Genomic DNA, 20,935 nt, shown 5'->3' on the forward strand with positions numbered 1-20,935 from the left:
TGCAAATAAAAATTTTATGCACAAGACTGTCTCCAGCAATCTTGAGCTTCACCCCAGTCACACAGAGTGCAGCTTCATCTTTTTTAAATGAGGTATAATCAAATGCATGCATTTGAAATAAGTGCAAAAAGCATCTGATTTTCAAAGACATGCATTTTTTTTCTGACATGCACTTAGCATGAAACCCGTCACAGAGTAAATTCATGGATCTATAATGTCCACAAAATGCTGTAAAGTTAAAAGGGTCGTTCAGTGGCAAGTCTAAAACCTCATTTTGTTCCAGGAGGTTAAAGATACAACAATTTGTTAAACTTTCTTCTTTCATTCGTAATTTCATCATCCTTTTATTTTCCCTTTTAAAACCGAAAGTTAAAAGTTTCAGTTTAGGAACAATAAAATATACACTTTATTAATTTTATTGCATTGTCTCTTCCAGTCTCAAATATCAGATGTAGTTGCATGGCCTGGCCTTGTTGCTAAAGCTCAAGCAGAAGCATGTGAAGCTGTGAAAGCTTGGTCTAGGGCAGGAAAACCAAGACGGGCTCACCAATGAAGATAGAAGCTTGCTAATGTAACAATGTGTGTGCTAGTTTTTATAATTTAAAATATACAAACCAAAAGAAAAATACACGAGTGCAGATTTTACGTTCAAAAGGGTTCCTTGCTAGCCTGGCAAGCCATAGTCTGGCCACGAGTCACTGAAACCACCAGTCGTAAGGCGAAATCTACGGTTGTCTTTCAAAGTGTCTGCGCACAATTGGACAGCACTAGACCCAATCGGAGCAACAAACAACGTGAAGTACTCACCGCTAGGGATGTCAGTCAATGGGGCGGTCTGCCAGACTTTGTTGAAGAAGAACCAAATATATTCTTTTCAATCCTTTTCAAATGAACACCGTGCCAGAGCCAATGCCATCTTCCTAGTTTTTCTCTGTCACAGCTCCAGCATTAAGCCCGCCTAAGAAATGCAGAGCGGTGTGATTGGAAAGAAACAAAACTGGTCAGTCCAATGTTAGACCTGCTGATGTTGCAATGGAGTGTGGCTATACCAACCTGCAGAGCAAAATCTTCATCTACAGCAACGGTTGGTCTAGATTTCCTGGCCACTTCGATACTGTATTACAAGTAAGATTAGGAAGAAGTTGAAACATGTTAATAGCCATTCCACTCTAGATGTTAATGTCTGGGAGGGTGAAAACTGACCGGGAGATGGCTTGGTTGCAATGTCTCCATTCAATATCAGTCCTTTCACTGCTTTGCTAAGCATTAGCACATTGCGCCAGCTTCGGCAGTGACTGATGTCAGTGATTAGTGCCAAAAAGTTTCCACAAACATTAAGGACAAAAAGTATGGCGTAATAAAACTGAGTCGGGGGACCGGGAGAGTAGCTGTGTGATGTAAAATGTGGCATTCAATGGCCAGAAGAAGCGCTGTTTTTTAAGGCTTTGCGACAACAAAGCTCTGTAAATTCCGTTGTTTTGTGTGTGTGTGTGTGTGTGGGGGGGGGGGGGGGGTGTCACGGCTGCATTTTTCGGTGTTGTTAGTTTTGTAACAGTGATTGTAGAGCAGCAACAGCACTGCCTACTTTCTTTTCATTCAATTCTGCTTCACCATCAACTCTTCCCATTTTTCTAATTGTTTTGACAACGTCTGCCAGTGTCATTTCCTACTGAGCTCAGCATGAGTTAACCAAAGGTTCTGCTGCTCAGCTCCACTCTACCCGGCCTTTCAGGGTACCAACCCCAGTTCAGGTACTCTGTTGCTTCCTGAAAATGACTAAGTAAATGGTCCTTTTGGCCGTCTCTCTGAAGTGAAGTCTTTTGAATAATACGACTACTGGTAAGGACGGTGTTCCTTCTTGTGCCTAAATGTAGTGTTAGAATTTTATCAGTTTGGTATTCCTAGTTGGTCATTCAGGTCAGCTGGGAAAACCGACTGTCATCATCTTTAATCTGGACAATGGTGTTGGGCAAGGCACTTACTTATCTCAACTTTGTTTAATATATATGAGAATAATCAGGTGTTGAATTGGCTTTATGGTTGCCAGTATGGTGGTAAACTGCCTTATGTTTGCAGATGACTTGGTGGTTTTTAATCAACAGTTCCATTATGTGTGCTCTGCTTGTGGGTTTGAGATGAATTACAATGTTTACGAAATGTGTGATAATGATTTATAAAACTATGGAAAAAATCATATGAACTTTACTTACCGTAAATCCTCTAATACAGGCCGGTATTCAATTAAAGGCCAGGTCTCATATTTTGGCCGGTGCCGGAGTCGGCGGAGGTGAATAATGGCCGGTCTCTTATTGTGGCCGGGTGGAATGTGGTAACAAGCAAGTACGGGGGCGGTTGTGTCATCGTCTCACTTTTGATTTGCCAGTGATAGACCGCGAGGGTAACTTTAACCGTGCGGAGACGAAGAGGAGGCGAAGATTTGATATCAAGTTCAAAGAGAACGTGCGCTGCAGAACACTGGGGAGCAATAGGGGTTGTATGAACTAGTCGACTTCACTATAGTGACTTTTTATGCCTGTCATCGACTAGTCGCTGTCACGTGATAATGACCGGCAAGATGCAGCCCTCGGAAAAGACAGCAGCCTGCTGTCAGCAGGTGACAAGCTCCTGCGCATCGGGGGGCAACGCGCTGTGCCAGAACGTCGGTACTGACACGCGATCGTTCATGTCGGTTCATTTCCTTTAATGTTTTCTGTCTTTTATTTGCGCCTGATGTGTTTCGCTGCTGTGGAGCGGGGCGCATCACCTTGTCATCCGGTGACGCACCGATCACTGATGCGGCTGCCAAGCAGGGAGCACTCCGCTGTTTTTGCGGTCGGTAGATCTGCATCCATCAAATCAGGTGTCGCCACCTCAAAAACTAATTTAACACGCGATCGTTCATGTCGGTTCATTTCCTTTAATGTTTTCTGTCTTTTATTTGCGCCTGATGCGTTTCGCTGTGGATCGGGACGCATCACCTGTTTTGTCCTCGGTGACGTACCGATCACTGATGTGGCCGGCCAGCAGCTCGCACTCCGCTGTTTTTGTGGTTGGTAGATCTTTTAGAACTGCAGTTCAAAGGTAACTCATAAGGTGAATATATCTGGACCCAGGTAGCAGTTTCTCTTTAGGATTGAGAGGAGATGCAGGAAGATAATAAACAGGCAGGACAGAAAAATAGTCAAATAAAAACAAGTTAGTTTTTGTACCTGCTGGTTGCAACAAACAGACACCATTGAAGGTAATCAGAAGTGAGGAACAGAAAATGAAATAATTATTTTAATGTTTAGAGCAGCAGGAACTCCGAGAGGCTGCAGGCGCATCAGTGAGTTTGCGGCCGCTGCGCAGGGGGAGGGGGGAGAGGGCTGAAGCAGGGGGAGGGGGGAGAGGGCTGAAGCAGAAACTACCGTTGTTAAAAGAAATGTGTTTAACTTTGAAAATGTGGACGCAATTTTAATCGTGAAAAACTCCAGCGAACCATTAGTTCATTTTGCTCAAATAGAAATAGAGGCCTGCCTCTAATTCTGGCCCTCCTTCCAATAAAGGCCTGGAGCTTGATGAGCTCGAGTCAAATACAGGCCCGGGCCTCTATTAGAGGAGTTACGGTATTTTTAACGAGAGGGTGATATTGTGCATGCTGGTATTTGTGTTAAATATGTTGGACGTAAGATTACTGGTCAGTTTACAGATAATGAGAATAGCAGTCTTGCAGGTGTATGCATATCTTTGCTTGTTGTACTTGCTTGTATTCCGTTTACCATTGGGTCAGTCATGCAATCAGAGACTGTAAGTTGCAGGGTACTTTTTAAAAAGTCTCGCTGGAATAGTGCTGGTGAACTGTTCTTGACTGCTGAAGCCAACTCCCTTCAAGCTATTGTGAGAAATTATGTTGCATAAATTCATCAACAGATTAAAAGCATCTACTATGTGTTGATTTTTCTGTTGTCAAACATTCACTTATTGCCCTCCGCTATCAGTCTAAGCTCAGTAAACAACTGTACAGCTGTCGTAGCACATGCAGGTTATCTTTATGTGTTTTATATAGTACCTTTGTAGTTTTTATAGGTTTATATAGTCACTTTCTTTAAATATAAACTGAACCTTGAGTCTGCAATAATGATTATCTACCTATCTACATTAAGGATTTGTGTTTACAACTGCACATCCTTTAATGCCGTAGACAAACATAATAAGTGGAGTAAGTGATCCCTATCGTAAAACACCCAAGAGTGCTAACACCAGATATAACTGACAGATTCATAACTGGCAACAGCCTTGAAACTCACAGAACGCCAGTGAGAAAGTGATATTTTTGCTTAAAAATGTGGACTGTAATACCCACATTTGACCACAGGATGTTAGTCTTCCAAACTGCACCTTTAAACGTTTTATTTACAAAGTATTTTTGCTTTAAAGTATGTTACTGTGTTATGATGAACAACTGAAAGCAGTTGCATAACCTAACAAATCCCAGTGCTAATGCTGAGTTCAAATATACACTTGTGTTAGATGGTGCAATTATCTCTGACCTGTTCAATAACCATTTTATTACTTTGGTTAAAGAACTAACGTGCCAATTCACCAGGAAGACGACCCCTATATCAACAGAGGATGACCTGTTTGAGAAGAGGGAAGTGGCTTCTGCCACCCTTTTTAAAGTTATAAATAATCAAAATCTTGCTAAAGATATGTGCAACCTAGACTCTGCATTCTTAAAAAAGAATAGTATTGTCTTTGCCACCCCCTTACTCATATAATTAATGTATCCATCCAAACAGGTTAGTTCCCGGATCGCTGGGACCAGCCGCTGGTGAAACCCATCTTTAAATCTGGGAACACACAAGACCAAACTAACTATAGGCCTATCAGTCTCTTACCAATCATGTCAAAAGTCCTGGGGAAAAAAAATTCTGACCAGCTCCTAGAATATTTATTAAATCATAACATGCTACACCCTCTTCAGTTTGGCTTCAGACAAAATCATTGAACAGAAAAATCTGTCTCTTATTAGAACAGTTCAAACAATCACTTGATGAAGGAAATAATGTATGTGTTGTGTTTCTGGAATTGAAAAAAGGCCTTTGACAACATATGTCAGGATCTGCCCCAAGCCCTCTGACTCTTGGTCTCGTTTACCCCTAATGAGTTGTTTGTTGGACTCAACTGCCCCTTGTTATCCTACTCATGTGTTTCTGGCTATCCTTGTGTATTTAAACCCCCTTCATTGCACTTGTCCTTAATCAGATCATTGTTGTGTTTTCACCCTGTTACGTTGCTCCTGTCGTATTGTAACGTCCAGAAAGGGTCGATTTTGACCTATATATTGACCTACATAGTGACCGGTCATCTACAGAAACAATTCCCCAATCTAGGTGGATTTTCTATTCGATCTTCTAACATCCAGAAGATTCTGCAGTGCTTGTTGACATTCCATGAAGACAAGATTGTCAAACTAGGTCTCCAAACAAATGCCTGTCCTCTTTTCTCAGACTGCTGGATTCCACACTCTGAATAAAAAGTGAACTTTTACAACTCATAAGTTAAATAATCATATGGTTGAATGAACCAGATGTTAAATGAAATGTTTGAATAATCTGTGCCTAATTCAGTGAAGTTGAAATGAATATTGTCTTAGAATGATCCATTTATATCTTATGATCAGTACTGGTTATTTAACAAGTTCGTCATTATCTACACTCATACACGATGTTCATTAGATGCAAATTAAGGTTAAGGTCGCCTCACATAAAGTTTATAGATTCTTTATCCACAGAACTAGAACAGCTTGTAACTGGAAGGTGCGGTTTTCTGAGGGATGTTTGGTAAAGCCTACAAACATATCAAATTCTGATTTGCCAGAATCATAACAAGTGGATTATTAAAACGAGAATGACTTCCCGAGTTATTCAGTTTGGAGCGGAACTCTGAAGTGGCCGATTCAGAACCAGCCTCCTAGAGACACCTTTCTCTTTGACACACAGTCAAACCTGTTGGCACACCGCCAGCTGACACAGCCATACGGCTCCTTAAGAGCACATCCGTGTTAGATGCAACAAACCGTCCTGCCTGTTGTGACCTGGAGACTTCTCAAGACCGGACTGGTTGCACTGCGGTTAATCTACAAACTTCGGTGCCTTGAGGTCCACCCAACTTCCTGATATTCCGGATCAGACCGGGGATCTCCGATCAGGGTTTGTAAACACAACAGATTGCGTCTGATGTTGTTTTATTAATAATCAACTCTCTAGTTTATAGCAGACAACAAATTATTTTACACCCAGAATTCACAATCTCTTTCAGATACAAAGGTTCTGATACACATTTACTTTACACCACACCACCTAAAACTCACATTCCATATACACTACATCACATATCATTATTCATAGCTTGTCTTGTATTATCATTAGTTTAGAAAAGAATAAAATTCCTTTTAACTATATACTTGACTCTGCCTGAATTAATACGAAGTGTGTTTATGGTCGCTGAACAAGCAAAGAATCCTAAACTCTTCTGGTTAAACATTCGAAGATCAATCAGGTTGATCTTTCACATTTATATGGAAACATCACATCTTATTGGTCATAATTAAATATGCAGTCGTTGCACTATAAAGTGTGACTGCTACAGTGTCATCCTACCTGCCATTATTCATTAAATCCATTTTTTTTACTTGATCTGGCATTTACTGGATTTCTGCCTCCTGGTCCAGCTCCACCGCACATGGGTCCACCACCATCTACACTGCACCATGACACCATATACCATAGTATATTCATATCAAAACTCTTCTCTTTCCATTTCTCAAAGCGCTCGGCCTCTTGGTTTCAATCATATTTACAGAATTGGGAACAATGTGCCATTATCAATAATTGTAAGTCTAATCTTCCAAAAATTGAAACTGGCATCCCACAAGGAACACTACTAGGTCCTATTCTTTTCAATTTATATATCAACAACCTTCCAGACGCATCTCCTGAGGTCAGTCTACAGATGGATGCAGATGACGCTACTGTCCGTGTATCTGGCAAAGATTGCGACAGTTTAACGACGATTCCGCTTGGCTACAGGATGAATTCTTAACACACAAAAAAAATTGTATTTGCTCCTCCATAAAAGATTCTGCCACAAACATCTTGAAAACTTCTATAAATGGAGAATTAATTGGAATAATTTTAGACTCTCAGTTAAATTTTAAGTCATGCAAAAAAAAAAAAACTGCAAGGTTTTCAGAAAAAATGTTATCTATTTTAAGATCATAAGATACTGCCAGAAACCAGAATGTGCACGGATGTTTTTAAATTCTATGATCTTCTCTCATTTGTCTTGCGGAGCTACGGTATGGTCACAGACTAACCAGACCACACTTAAACCTCCGGAGAGCCTTCATAACAGGGCCCTGAAGATTCTAGACATAAAGTGTACCATCATCGTAACATACTGTTAAATTACAGCCTTTTAACATTCATAAATTCTATTCATTTTGAGTTTTTTTTTATGAATTAATGGAATGGCACCAAAACCCCCGTGTGGCTAAGCTAACGAGCTGCACAAGAGCAGCCTGAAAATTGCAAGGTACCGTACCGTAAAACCACCTTTGCCCAGACTACACTGTCAGTGAAAGGTGTAGGGCATTGGGATATGCTTCCCATCAATTTGAAATCCCTCACTAGTTTTTACTCTTTTAGAAAGCAAACCAAATACTGGCTGTCCCGCATTTCATAGATTTAACTGTTATTTGCCTTTTCCTTTGCTATAATTTTTCTGTCTTAAACTGATTATTTTATTGTACACATTTGTTTTATTTCTTCTTAATTTATGATTATAAAAGTCGATCTAGGGACAAATGCTGCAAATTAGTGTGAGCGAAGGTCATTTTGCTACAAATGGGGCTGGGATTTGACTGTTTGTTTGTACTTGTATCTGTCCCTGTTGAAGCAAACGAAATTAAAACAAAATTAAGATAAAATAATATAACTAATTCTGCATATTATAACATTTCGATTCTATGTTATATTTGTATCAAAAATTAGGCTATTAAGTATTTCATTCTGGGGCTTCTCTATATCAGCTTAAATATCCGATGTTTCTTGGTACTGAAGTGTTTGGATTTTGAGCTAAAAGGATGATTAAAGATGATGTGGGGCTTTTTATCTCTGGATTGACATTATTATCTTTATCAGAGCTCTGTAAATTGCAGAGTTAAAAAAATATGAAGTACTTGCACAAAACACACGTTTTTGTGGATTTCAGATGAATGAAACATCTAAAATCCTGACTTTTATTTAAATTAAGCTTTAGAGTTTGATTTTGTTGTTAAAATGTGTGTGTGTGTGTGTGTGTGTGTGTGTGTGTGTGTGTGTGTGTGTGTGTGTGTGTGTGTGTGTGTGTGTGTGTGTGATTGGCTTTTTAGGTGGAAGATTAAAGAGCGGATAACACCCTGAACATTGACCCTGGAAAGTCAGCATCAGAAGATCGGTTAAACCATAACCTGTAGACGTCAGGACCCTAAAAAGGATACTTCCCTGTTGATGCTGACAACTCTTCAAAAGAAGCATTGTCATGACTTAAGCTGAGGATATTTGTAAGTCAAGTCCTCCTCCTCTGAAGACTAGAGACACCAGGGTAAGCGGTTAGAAGCATGAGGTCAGCTGGGCTCATCTGGATTCATCACGATGCTGCACTGATCAGCTGAACTTCCTAAATTTTCCATGACCAACTTTGACTTTAACAATATGCCGCTAGTGAAAGGAAACAGAGCCAGGACCTTCGCCATCTTGTCCTGTGGCATTACTTTTACAATGCTCGTGTTTAGCTACACTTTCAGTGATCCCTCACTCGATTTCTTCAAATACGCTTCTCGGCTCTCAGATAGCTTCTTCTCCAAAGGACTGTGTGCCTGTCAGCAATGCATCGCAGAACTGGAGGGTGACCCATGGTTTGCAGAGCACTTCAATCAGTCCATCCACCCTCTGATGACCAGGGAGAACAGTATCCTCTCAGAAGAGACCTTCAGGTGGTGGCAGGTGAGACTCAAGAGGTGTACGTTTTAGATTAGCAGTGTTGACATACGGAGGATAAAAATAACAGAACATGTAGGCTCAGCTTTGAAAACAGAATCTGGATCTGAGTTAGAAATACCATGAACTGAGGAGATCACATGCAGATCCAGTTCTTCAGAGAGCATTTTTGTTTATTTTTGCGACATTGATTGTTTCAAATCCATAGGATTCTCACCAGGATCAGCTTGTGAACACAATGTCCGCACACATTTTATGTGTGTTTAGCAAAAGTAATGGAGGACAGGGAACTGGATGTTTTTTTCCACCACCTCTTTTTCTGTAAATCTGCAGAAAAGTTGAGATATGTTTTCAATCACAACTCAAATCCTCGAGTAATGCCAAAGAATTTCAGTCACTTAAGTTGTTCGGCAGACAGGCTGCAACCTGAGGCCTAAGTGAGACAGTAAGAGCAAGGAGCTGTTTTTGGTGCTGTCAGATCCTGCAGAGGAGATTATAGAGCACAAATTGTTAAAAGAACAAACTTTCAGAAGGTGCAGATTGCTGGTCTGAGTGCACAAGGTGGAAAAGAGTTGCTGAAATCAAAATGTATTATGCACGTGTGCGTCAGAATTATGGGAGAATCACAATGGTGCAATGGAGTGAGTGGAAGGCAGAAAAGTCACACAGAGGGAAATAAGTGTGTCTTTGTTGACAGTCTTCTTTGGCAGAAACTTTTGATTTGCAAAGGGCTAAAAGCTGCTTAAGCAAATCTGCAAAACAAGCTAGCTTTTAAACACAAATGCAGTCACGGATCCCCCCACACACACAACCCCATGGCCATTTTCATGCCTGTACGTCCACTGGATACCAATAGGGAGCATAAGTCTCCTCCCTTTCCAGTCGGCCCATGGGTCCCCAGAAGAATGAAAAAATGAATGCAAGTCAACTAGAGCTATTTTCTAATTTGCTTTGCCTTACGCCCTGGATCGCACACATGTTGTACTGCAATTTAAATGAATTTAGTATTTTGACCACGCCAGTCACGTACTTTGAGATTTAACAGCTTGTAAAAGTTCGTAATTAGCATGACTACACACCAGAAATCAGTATGTCGCATATGTAACATCACCACAGAATCTCCACTCCTCTAGCATAGCTGCTACTTACCAAATGGCCAGATTCATGGTGGTTCTTTCCTCCTGTGGAAAGGATTTGAAGTTTGCTGAACTTACAGCCATTATCCCTATGTTTTCTCCCTGTCTGATTTGATAACATCACTTTTGTGAAGCGTATTTGTACACGAAAAAGCTTCTGTCAAATTCACGGACATGGTATGTGAAATCCATGGAACATAACATGCGGATTTATAGCCCCATTGACTTTCATTCATTTTTTCATTCTTCCAGGTACCCATGGTCCAGAAGTAGATGGGCGTGACTTAGGCTCCCTATACCTGTACTGCCAGAGGAAACGAGATAGTGATAAACACCAGTCGCAACAAACATCTTTTGTTGTCCGTGACTTCAAACGGTGTTTTTCTTTTTGGGACTCTGGTAGTTTGTCCTAAAGTTGAAGTGGTAACAGCCATCTGTTTCTCCTTCTCTGATATTATTGAGCGAACCTCTCACACCAGTGGTGTTCTGCTGCTAGATGAGCCTGCGTATAATGAGTGGAGGACCCAGGTAAATGTGGAAGTGCAGTGGTTCGGTAAGACGGACAAGCGTATGGTCCAATCATTGTTTTTGGACCAAGCCGTGTTATAGAGCTCTGGACGTCACGTGACTCTCAGAGAGTAGACGCCATGTTGGCAGGCAACAAAGGTAAACAAAATGAACGGGATTGGCTTGGATTTTACTCCGTCGGAGTTTACTTCACACTTTAAAACCGAAGAAATTGTTTTATATAGTCAGAAATTAAATAGACTAAACATCTCCGACCCTTACCGTGCCCCTGGGATACTTTTTAAAAACGCCAGAAGCTGTCGGAGCGGACTTCTTACCGGACCTGGCCGGGGAACACCTTGGGATTCCCCCAGAGGAGCTGGCCCAAGTGGCTGGGGAGAGGGAAGTCTGGGCCTCTCGACGCTACTGCCCCCGCGACCCGACTCCGGGTAAGCGGATGAAAATGGATGGATGGACAAATAACACAGATTTACACGTTAGTAGTTTAAATAGAATGCTGTGCTGTTTGAATGCATAAACTGAACGCCAAGAGAAATCACTAGTCAGATTTTTTTTCCGTGAATAAAATAAATATGTCAGGCAGGAGCGTCTCAGGATCTGTCTGAGATCTGTCTCGGTGAGACAGATAACAGCAATCCAAAGTGCTTTTTATGTGTGATCTGACAATTGATCAACCATTGCTTAAAAATGAAATACAGCTTAGCCGGTTAGTTGCTGTGATCATAAAACACGTAAACGGCAGCACGCAGAACTCACGAGGCAACGTTTTACGTGACGTTTACTTGTTGCTATGAGTAATAAGACAGAAAAAGCCACGCCAAAATAAGTTTAGGAAGCCCACTAAGAATCATAATAAAAGCATTTAAAATCAATACCATACACAGCTCCATATGATTCTACTGATGCATCTTCTGTAGTTGAGGGATCACTTCGTGTGCTTGATTCATCCTGCCTGGCTGCTATGGATATTGTCGCTCCATTAAAATCAAGTCAAAAGAAATCCAAGCCAGACCCATGGCTGAACTAACAAACTCGTTCCTTGAGGCAAAATTGCAGGAGACTGGAACGTAAATGGATAAAAGAAGGCTTACTGTATCCTTTGAGGCCATGAGAGAGGCTTGGTCTCAGTACCAAAGAGCAGTCAGAGGCGCGAGAAATCGATTTTTTGCCAACATTGTCACGGCTAATTCAAACAATCAACATGTGTTATATAAAACCATAAATGCAGTGCTTTCCCCAGTTCAAAAACTATTTTCCTCTGCGTCCAGTGACTTGTGTAGCCAAATCCTGCAGTTTTTCTTAAATAAGATTACTGTAATCAGAGCTCAGATTCACCAAACCAACCATGTTGCTGATTCATTTATCCCCTCTCACGGGCAACTTCAAAGCTTTCAGCCCATCTCTCTGGCCTATCTAGAAAAAAACTGTTGCAGCCATGAAACCCTCTGGCTCCCCAGATGATGTTATCCCACCTCGTCTCCTGAAAGAGGTGTTTCCTTTAATTAGCCATAGCGTGCTAGGCATTATAAATAGTAGCTTGACATTGGCTGAAGTTCCTCGTGCCTTTAAACACGCTGTTCTACAACCTATCCTGAAAAAACCCGGCCTTGATCCCACCAATTACTCTAATCTCCGACCAATTTCCAAATTACCGTTTTTATCTAAGGTCCTTGAGAAAATAGTCTATGCACAGTTGGTGAACCATCTAAATGAATATCAGGTAATGGACATCTGTCAGTCTGGTTTCAGAAAACAGCACAGCACTGAAACTGCTCATGTTCGGGTGTTTAATGACTTTTTTCTGGCTTTAGATTCAGGTTTCCATGTGGTTCTGGTACTTTTGGATCTATCTGCAGCATTCGACACGATCGATCATGACATTTTGATCACAAGACTTCACACTTGGGCTGGCATTTCAGGCACAGCCCTAGATTGGTTTAGGTCATACTTTTGTAACAGGTCTGCTAGGGTCATGTTGGATGGCTGTTCATCCGAGTCACAGCCTCTACGTTGGGGTGTCCCACAAGGTTCAATACTCGGCCCGTTACTGTTCAACCTCTATATACTGCCCTTAGGAGCCATTTTCAGAAAGCACGCTGTCTCATACCATCTTTACGCTGACGACTGTCAAATCTACTTTTCATTTAAGCCAACTCAATCAATGAAAGTTCTGTCTGATTGTATCCTTGAGGTCAAGCAATGGCTTGCTGACAACTTCCTCCATCTCAATGACTCCAAAACTGACTTAATCGTTTTCAGTCCTAACAGTACCATGGCGACTCATCAACCTGACCTCAACTATCTCTCACCTAATGTATCCTCTGTAATCTCCAACCTTGGAGTAAAAATGGACCAGGCTCTGAAGATGGATGCCCAGGTCAATAACACAGTTAAATCATGTTTTTACCAACTAAGACGCATCTCAAAACTAAAGCACATCCTGAGTATCCGTCTTCTGAAATCGGTGGTCCACACTTTTATCACTTCAAGGCTGGATTACTCTAACTCCTGCTTATATGGCATCAGTAAAGCAGCTCTCTCTAGACTTCAGCTGGTCCAGAATTCAGCAGCTAGGTTGCTGACTGGAGCTGACAGAAGACAACACATTTCTCCAATTCTGAAATCTCTCCACTGGTTGCCCGTGCAGTTCAGGATAAATTTCAAAATTATGCTTCTCACTTACAAATCCTTGAACCATCAAGCTCCTCCATATCTGTGTGAACTTGTCCATTACTACAACCCGCCGCGTGCTCTCAGGTCTGAAGATAAGCTCCTCCTAGCTGTTCCGAATGCACGTTTAACAAGCCGTGGAGAGAGGGCTTTCTCTGTCTGTGCACCCAAGCTGTGGAACGCATTACCACTGCTAGTGAGGCTAGCACCAACAGCTAGCATTTTTAAATCACGCCTGAAAACTCACTACTTCAACCTAGCTTATACAACATAATTATGAACCTCACTTACATCTGCATTGTTTAAAAATGGACTTTACAATATCAACTTCCGTATTATTGAGGTTCTTTTTAAAAATGTTTTTCTAATTTTTATTCTCCCTGTGTTTTATTGATTTTTAGCTGTTAGTTTTGGGAATTTTGTTGTATTTCTTTTTTATCTTTTATCTGTGTTCGACATGTTTGTATATCGCCTGTTTAATTAACCAACATTTTTAGTGTACAGCGCCTTGTTTGGTTGTAATGCCTTGTTGAATGCGCTTTATAAATAAAATTGGATTGGATTGGATTGGATAATGTATGGTCTCTAAAATGATGCAAAATGTGAAACCGTGCACATTCATCACTGTCTCACAAACTACGGTGCCTATTTTCAATCATTCCCACTTAAAGTGGCTCTGGAGTTGTGGCTGTTTCTGACGCCTGCCTTTGCTCTGTTGCCAGTGGTTACAGTCGGAGACGCAGCCGGCAAACTTCAGCGAAGTGGTGGAGGAGCTGTTCCAAGTCATCCCTGATGAGGTACTTTACATGGACGCCAGCCCTGATCGCTGCAGGACCTGTTCTGTGGTGGGGAACTCTGGAAATCTGAAGGGGTCCCGTTATGGCCACCTCATCGACTCCAGTGATTTCATTATAAGGTCATGTAACTCTTGCACTTGCAGCCCGATTTTAAAAGTTAACACAGTTGCAGTAATCTTTGGGCTGAGATTTCTAAGTTTGTCTGTTTCAAGAACATTTAAATATGGTGAAATTCGGAGACTCTGAACGTGAAACGGGCCTTTAACAAACTCAGATAGGATCTGTTGATCCGAATGTTTTGAGCTGAAACTAACCCCTCATGGTTAGCACTCATACCGTTGGTTTTTGGTCATTGTGTTTGCAGATGTATTTTCAGGTACAACTTTCAGTGTAGCCAACCTTACTCTTACTCATTATTTTAAGTTACATCCCAGATGTTGTTGATGCGTGCTGATTCCTCTTTGCAATTCAAGACCTCTGGAACAAGTTACCCCCACAAAAGTGCATTTAAAACCCCGCTTTTAACAAGTAGAAACTGACACTTTTTCCTTTATTTTAATGGTTTTTTTTTTAACTTTGTGCCTTTATCCTATTGATTTTATTCACCTACATGTTAGATTTTGTTTCCTTGTTTATATTGGCATTTTTCTTTGTGATTGTAACATTATTATCCTGACTTTTGTGCAGCTTTGTTGTTTTAGAAATTCTGACCTTTGTGTAATTGAAATTTTTAAATAGTACAATTTTACTTCTCTTTTGTGTCACTGCAGCACATACCGAAGCAAAGTTAAAGTTAGATGGGACGTAGCAAAGAAATAAAACTGGCTTGCTAAATCCTTCAATTAAGGTTCATGTGTAGAGTGGCACATACATAACAAGTTGTAATTTCTAACAAACAATTGCATGGATAAGCAAATGTGACTCCGTCAGGCTTCATTATGATAGCTAATTGACATAAACTGCACAGGCCTTTTGAAAATGTACACACACTCAGGGTTTGTGAAAGACAGCAGTAACCATCGACACAATATAAGCAGTAACACCAGAAGACTGACAAGCATGAATGGAAGAGAGAGCACTGAAATACTGCTGACCTTTAAAACGTTAGCTGGTTATTACATGCTGTGTGATCTAGCCGCACACTGAAGAGCACGGCTGTCTGACGAAACACCACTAATGTTTGGAAGTTTGAAGTAGAAATGAAGTAGAAGAAATGGAAAAGTAAATTGTGTTTACAGGAGTGTTCTTCTTTTTTTTTTCAGAGCTAACACTTCATTTAATAGGACATTCAATATTATATTTTTATTACCAGATGCTAAAATTAGAGGAATTTTTAGTTAGAAATTGTAGAAATGTACTCATGCACAGTGAATCCCAAGTGATTAAGTATACAGAATTGTCATTGAGTTAAAGGTACAATAAGTAAGAATTTTACAGTGAAATAATTATGAAGCAGTCCAAATGTCTCAATCATGGTGGAAGGAAGGTTACATTTAAACAGGTTTTCTTTTTCTCTTTTTAAAAAGGCAGAAGGGTGACATAATCGTTGTTTACAGTTGGTCCTGCCTCAACACTCTCTGATTCCATAGCCATACATGTGAGTCTGAGGGATTGCCAAGTCTGTGTTGGCAACCATGCAGCACTGGCATTTGGATTTGGAAATTGGCATCGGCCATCAAAAAGCAGCAGAGTTGTGGAAAAAAACATGGTAGCTAGTAAAAGGAGCAGCCCAGAAGTTATTTCTTGTATGCCTAAGAAGTCACAGCATCCTTTTCCTTTTACTCTAATATCGGACTATATATATATATATATATATATATATATATATATATATATATATATATATATATATATATATGTATGTATGTATATATATAGACCCGAATATAACACAATGTTTTTTTTTCATTGAAAATAATTTTAAAATGTGGGGTTGTCTTATAATTGGGTCTAACCATTACATGCCCGTAACAGCAGAGGACACCAGGATGTATGTTCTTAACAGGAGAAAAAAATGGAGACGAGAGGTCCGGCGCAGAGCGGACCAAAAGTGGGGCAAGTTAACAAGCTATGAGGCAGAGTTATGCGAGTTTTAAGATGACAGTGGCCAATTAAGCAGAGGCGTCAAACATTGCATGCATGGATGTGTTGGATGTCAGTGAGGATGACGTTCTGGGAGGAGTCGGCAGGTGTAGCGATCAGATAGTACACCCCACAGCAGCATGAGTGAGAATGAGAGTGAGTTGTAGGAGTTGGTAAATGTAGTGCTTTAAAAGCTTAATATATTATCTTTACTTATGACCAATAAGCTGTGATACTCTATATAAATGTAGAGTATCAACCTGCTTGGTCTTTGGATGTTTAATCAGAAGATTCTAGGATTCTTGTTTATTCAGGGGTTGTAAACACTTCATCTTGATTCAAGAAAAGAGTCAGGTTTATAAAAGTATGGATTTATTTTCCAAACAATTAAAACATGACACGTTAACTAATATTTACTGTGATGGATGGATCTAGGTGGATGAAATATGATGTATGGTGCTTATGTGTGAATATGATGTTATCCGAACTTACTTATCTAGAAGAACTGAGTTCTGGGTGTAAAAGGGAAGAATTTGGTTTGCGTTAAGCTATGAAGTTGATTCTCATCAAAAAGCATCAGACGCTATCTGCGTATCTACCTCACCCTTTAGAAGACCCCCTTGTGGATCCGAAGGTCAGAGAGGTCGGATGACCTCTGGCACCGAGGTTGTAGAATACCGTAGCACCGACCCTCCAGTCCAGAGATGTTTTCCGGGTCACAACAGGTGGATGAAACCGTTGCGTCTAGATGGACTCTTAAGGAGTTGGAACAACTCTTTTATATGGACTAGAGGCTAACTTTGAGCTAACAGTTCTAACAGTGAATTAAATAAACATAGATCTAAATAAATCTCAAGCTACTTTTTTCAATTAATGTGATATTACAGTGAAATGTATTTATCTACCAGTTTACTGTTAAGTAAGTACATTTTATTTATACAGCACTCATCACAGACAGAATCACAAAGTGCTTCACATAGATCAAAACAAAGTCATAAAACCATATTGATCTTAAAACAGAAATAGATTAAAACCATAAAAATAAAGTCATAAAATAACTAAATATCATAAAACAAACCTTGGATGACTCATCTTCTCCCATCAGCTAGCATCTTTTGGTGCTGATCCATATCTGGCTGCAGTTGTTCGCGGACTTGTTTGTTTTGATACATGGACTGTAGTACACTAATTAGACCAAATGATGTCACTCTTACTTCATACACCTGTAATCATTGGAATTGTTGTTCTGGAGAATAATCTTGTCTGTCAGACTGCTAAAGTTTGGATAAATACTATTTTGGAAAAACAAAGACGCTCCTCCTTGAACCGTCACCTTATTGTGGTGGAGGAGTTTGCCCTAATGATCCTAGGAGCTATGTTGTATGGGGTACTTTGTGCCCCTGGTAGGGTCTCCCATGACAAATTGGTCTTAGGTGAAGGGTGAGACAAAGAACGGTTCAGAGGACCTTTCATGGATGAACTATCAAGGAGTCAGAGTACCCGGCCCGGAGGGTTACCGGAGTCCCACCCTGGAGCCAGGCCTGGGGTTGGGGCCTGTGAGCGAGCACCTGGTGGCCGGACTTTCGCCTATGGGGCCCGGCCGGGCCCAGCCCGAAACGGATACATGGGCTCATCCAACTGTGGACCCACCACCCGCAGGAGGAACATGAAGGGTCCGGTGCAATGTGGATCGGGTGGCAGACCAAGGCGGGAGCCTTGGCGGTCCGATCCCCAGACAAGGAAACTGGTTTTTGGGACATGGAACGTCACCTCGCTGGCAGGGAAGGAGCAGGAGCTTGTGGCAGAGGTTGAGCAGTACCGGGTAGATATAGTCGGACTCACCTCGACACATAGCGTTGGCTCTGGAACCCAAGTCCTTGAGAGGGGTTGGACACTCTCCTTTGCTGGAGTTGCCCCGGGTGAGAGGCGGAGGGCTGCGGTTGGCTTTTTGTTAGCCCCAAGACTCTCTGCCTGTGTGTTGGGGTTTACCCCTGGGGATGAGAGGGTAGCTTCCCTGCGCCTTCGGGTCGGGGAACGGGTCCTGACTGTTGTTTGTGCTTATGGACCAAATATCAGTTCAGAGTACCCACCCTTTTTGGAGTCCCTGGGACGAGTGCTAGATAGTGCTCCATCAGGGGACTCCATTGTCCTGCTGGGGGACTACAATGCTCAAGTGGGCAATGACAGCATGACCTGGAGTGATGTGATTGGGAGGAACGGCCCGCCTGATCTGAACTTGAGTGGTGTTTGGCCATAACGAACACCATGTTCGAACATAAGGATGCCCATCGGTACACTTGTTACCAGGGCAGCCTAGGTTGCAGGTCGATGATGGACTTTGTAGTCGTATCATCTGACCTGTGGCCGTATGTTTTGGACACCCGAGTGAAGAGAGGAGCGGAGCTATCGACTGATCACCAACTGGTGGTGAGTTGGATCAGATGGCAGGGGAAGATGCCACGTAGCCCTGGCAGACCCAAACGCATAGTGAGGGTCTGCTGGGAACACCTGGCAGAAGAACCTGTCAAGACGGTCTTCAGCTCCCACCTCCGGCAGAGCTTTGACCGCGTCCCGAGAGCAGTGGGGGACATTGACTCCGAGTGGGCCTTGTTCCACACTGCGATTGCTGAGGCGACTGTTGCTAGCTGTGGTCGCAAGGTGGCCGGTGCCAGTCGTGGTGGCAACCCCCTTACCCGCTGGTGGACACCAGAGGTTCGGGGAGCCGTCAGGCTGAAGAAGGTGGCCTACAGGACATGGCTGGTCTGTGGGTCTCCAGAGGCAGCAGACAGGTACCGGATAGCCAAGCGGGGTGCAGCAGTGGCAGTTGCCGAGGCAAAATCTCAGGCGTGGGGGGAGTTTGGTGAGGCCATGGAGAAAGACTATCGATCGGCTCCAAAGAGGTTCTGGCAAACTGTCCGGCACCTCAGGAGAGGGAGGCATCAACTCGCTCACACTGTTTACAGTGGGGATGGGGAGCTGCTGACGTCAACTGGGGCTATAGTCGGATGGTGGAAGGAATACTTTGAGGAGCTCCTCAATCCCACCTATGCGCATTCCGAGGAGGAACCAGAGCCGGGAGACCTGGGGATGGACTGTCCAATCTCGGGGGCAGAAGTTGCTGAGGTAGTCAAACAACTACACAGTGGCGGAGCACTGGGGGTGGACGAGATTTGTCCTGGGTATCGCAAGGCTATGGATGTTGTAGGGCTGTCGTGGTTGACATGTCTCTGCAACATTGCGTGGTCATCAGGGGCAGTTCCTGTGGAGTGGCAGACCGGGGTGGTGGTCCCCATCTTTAAGAAGGGTGACCTGAGGGTGTGTTCCAACTATAGGGGGATCACACTCCTCAGCCTCCCTGGAAAGATCTACTCCAAGGTACTGGAGAGGAGGGTCTGATCGATAGTTGAATCTCAGATTCTCAGTGTCGGAGTGGGCTGCAGCCCTGTACGACAAAAGGAGCAATGTGGTTTTCGTCCTGGCCGTGGAACTGTGGACCAGCTCTATACCCTTGCAAGGGTGATGGAGGGGGCATGGGAGTTTGCCCAACCAATCCACATGTGTTTTGTGGATTTGGAGATCACCGTGTCCCCAGGGGCACCCTGTGGGGGACGCTTCAGGAGTATGGGGTGGGTGGCTTTCTGTTAAGGGCCATTCAGTCCCTTTACCAGAAGAGCGTGAGTTTGGTCCGCATAGCCAGTAGTAAGTCGGACCTGTTTCCGGTGAGGGTTGGACTCCGCCCGGGCTGCCCTTTGTCACCGGTTCTGTTCATTACCTTTATGGACAGAATTTCTAGGCGCAGCCGTGGTGTGCAGTGTGTCGAGTTTGGTGGCAGGAGAATCTTGTCTCTGCTTTTTGTGGATGATGTGGTCCTCCTAGCTTCATCCAGCTCTGACCTTCAGCTCTTGCTGGGTAGGTTCGCGGCCGAGTGTGAAGCGGCTGGGATGAGGATCAGCACCTCCAAATCTGAGACCATGGTTCTCGACTGGAAAAGGGTGGCTTGCCAACTCCGGGTCGGGAGAGAGGTCCTATCTCAAGTGGATGAGTTTAAGTATCTTGGGGTCTTGTTCACGAGTGAGGGTAGGAGGGATCAGGAGATTGACAGGCGGATTGGTTTTGCGTCTGCAGTGATGCGGACGCTGAGCCGATCTGTCGTGGTGAAGAGGGAGCTGAGCCAGAAAGCCAGGCTCTCAATTTACCGGTCAATCTACGTCCCACTCCTCACCTATGGTCATGAGCTTTGGGTAATGACCGAAAGAATGAGATCGCGGATACAAGCGGCCGAAATGAGTTTCCTCCATTGGGTGGCTGGGCTCAGCCTTAGAGATGGGGTGAGGAGCTTGGATATTCGGGAGGGACTCGGAGTAGAACCGCTGCTCCTCCAGATCGAAAGGAGTCAGTTGAGGTGGTTTGGGCATCTGGTCAGGATGCCTCCTGGACACCTCCCTGGGAAGGTGTGTCGGGCATGTCCTGCCGGCAGGAGGCCCCTGGGTCGACCCAGGACACGTTGGAGAGGTTACATCTCCAATCTGGTCCGGGAACGCCTTGGGGTCCTGCCGGAGGAGCTGGTGGAGGTGGCCGGGGAGAGGACGGTCTGGAGCTCCCTAGTTGGGATGCTGCCCCCGTGACCCGGACCCCGATAAGCGGAGGAAGACGACGACGACGACAAAGAAGCGATGGATTCACCAAAGTGTCGAGGTCTTGT

At 43.0% G+C, this 20,935-nt stretch overlaps 1 protein-coding gene across 1 annotated transcript in view; it reads left to right on the plus strand.

The window, feature by feature from the left end:
* The window catches only part of LOC107395861 (CMP-N-acetylneuraminate-beta-galactosamide-alpha-2,3-sialyltransferase 1), a 183,454-nt gene that overhangs the window by 146,108 nt on the left and 16,411 nt on the right, over nt 1-20,935 (plus strand). Inside the window, exons 2-3 of the mRNA XM_070556171.1 lie at nt 8,414-9,026; nt 14,077-14,270. Of these exons, the coding sequence (XP_070412272.1) occupies nt 8,712-9,026; nt 14,077-14,270 (509 nt within the window). The 5' untranslated portion in view covers nt 8,414-8,711. The remainder of the gene's footprint in view (nt 1-8,413; nt 9,027-14,076; nt 14,271-20,935) is intronic.

This window comes from Nothobranchius furzeri, chromosome 11, assembly GCF_043380555.1.
Source record: "Nothobranchius furzeri strain GRZ-AD chromosome 11, NfurGRZ-RIMD1, whole genome shotgun sequence".
Classification (NCBI taxonomy): Eukaryota; Metazoa; Chordata; class Actinopteri; order Cyprinodontiformes; family Nothobranchiidae; genus Nothobranchius; species Nothobranchius furzeri.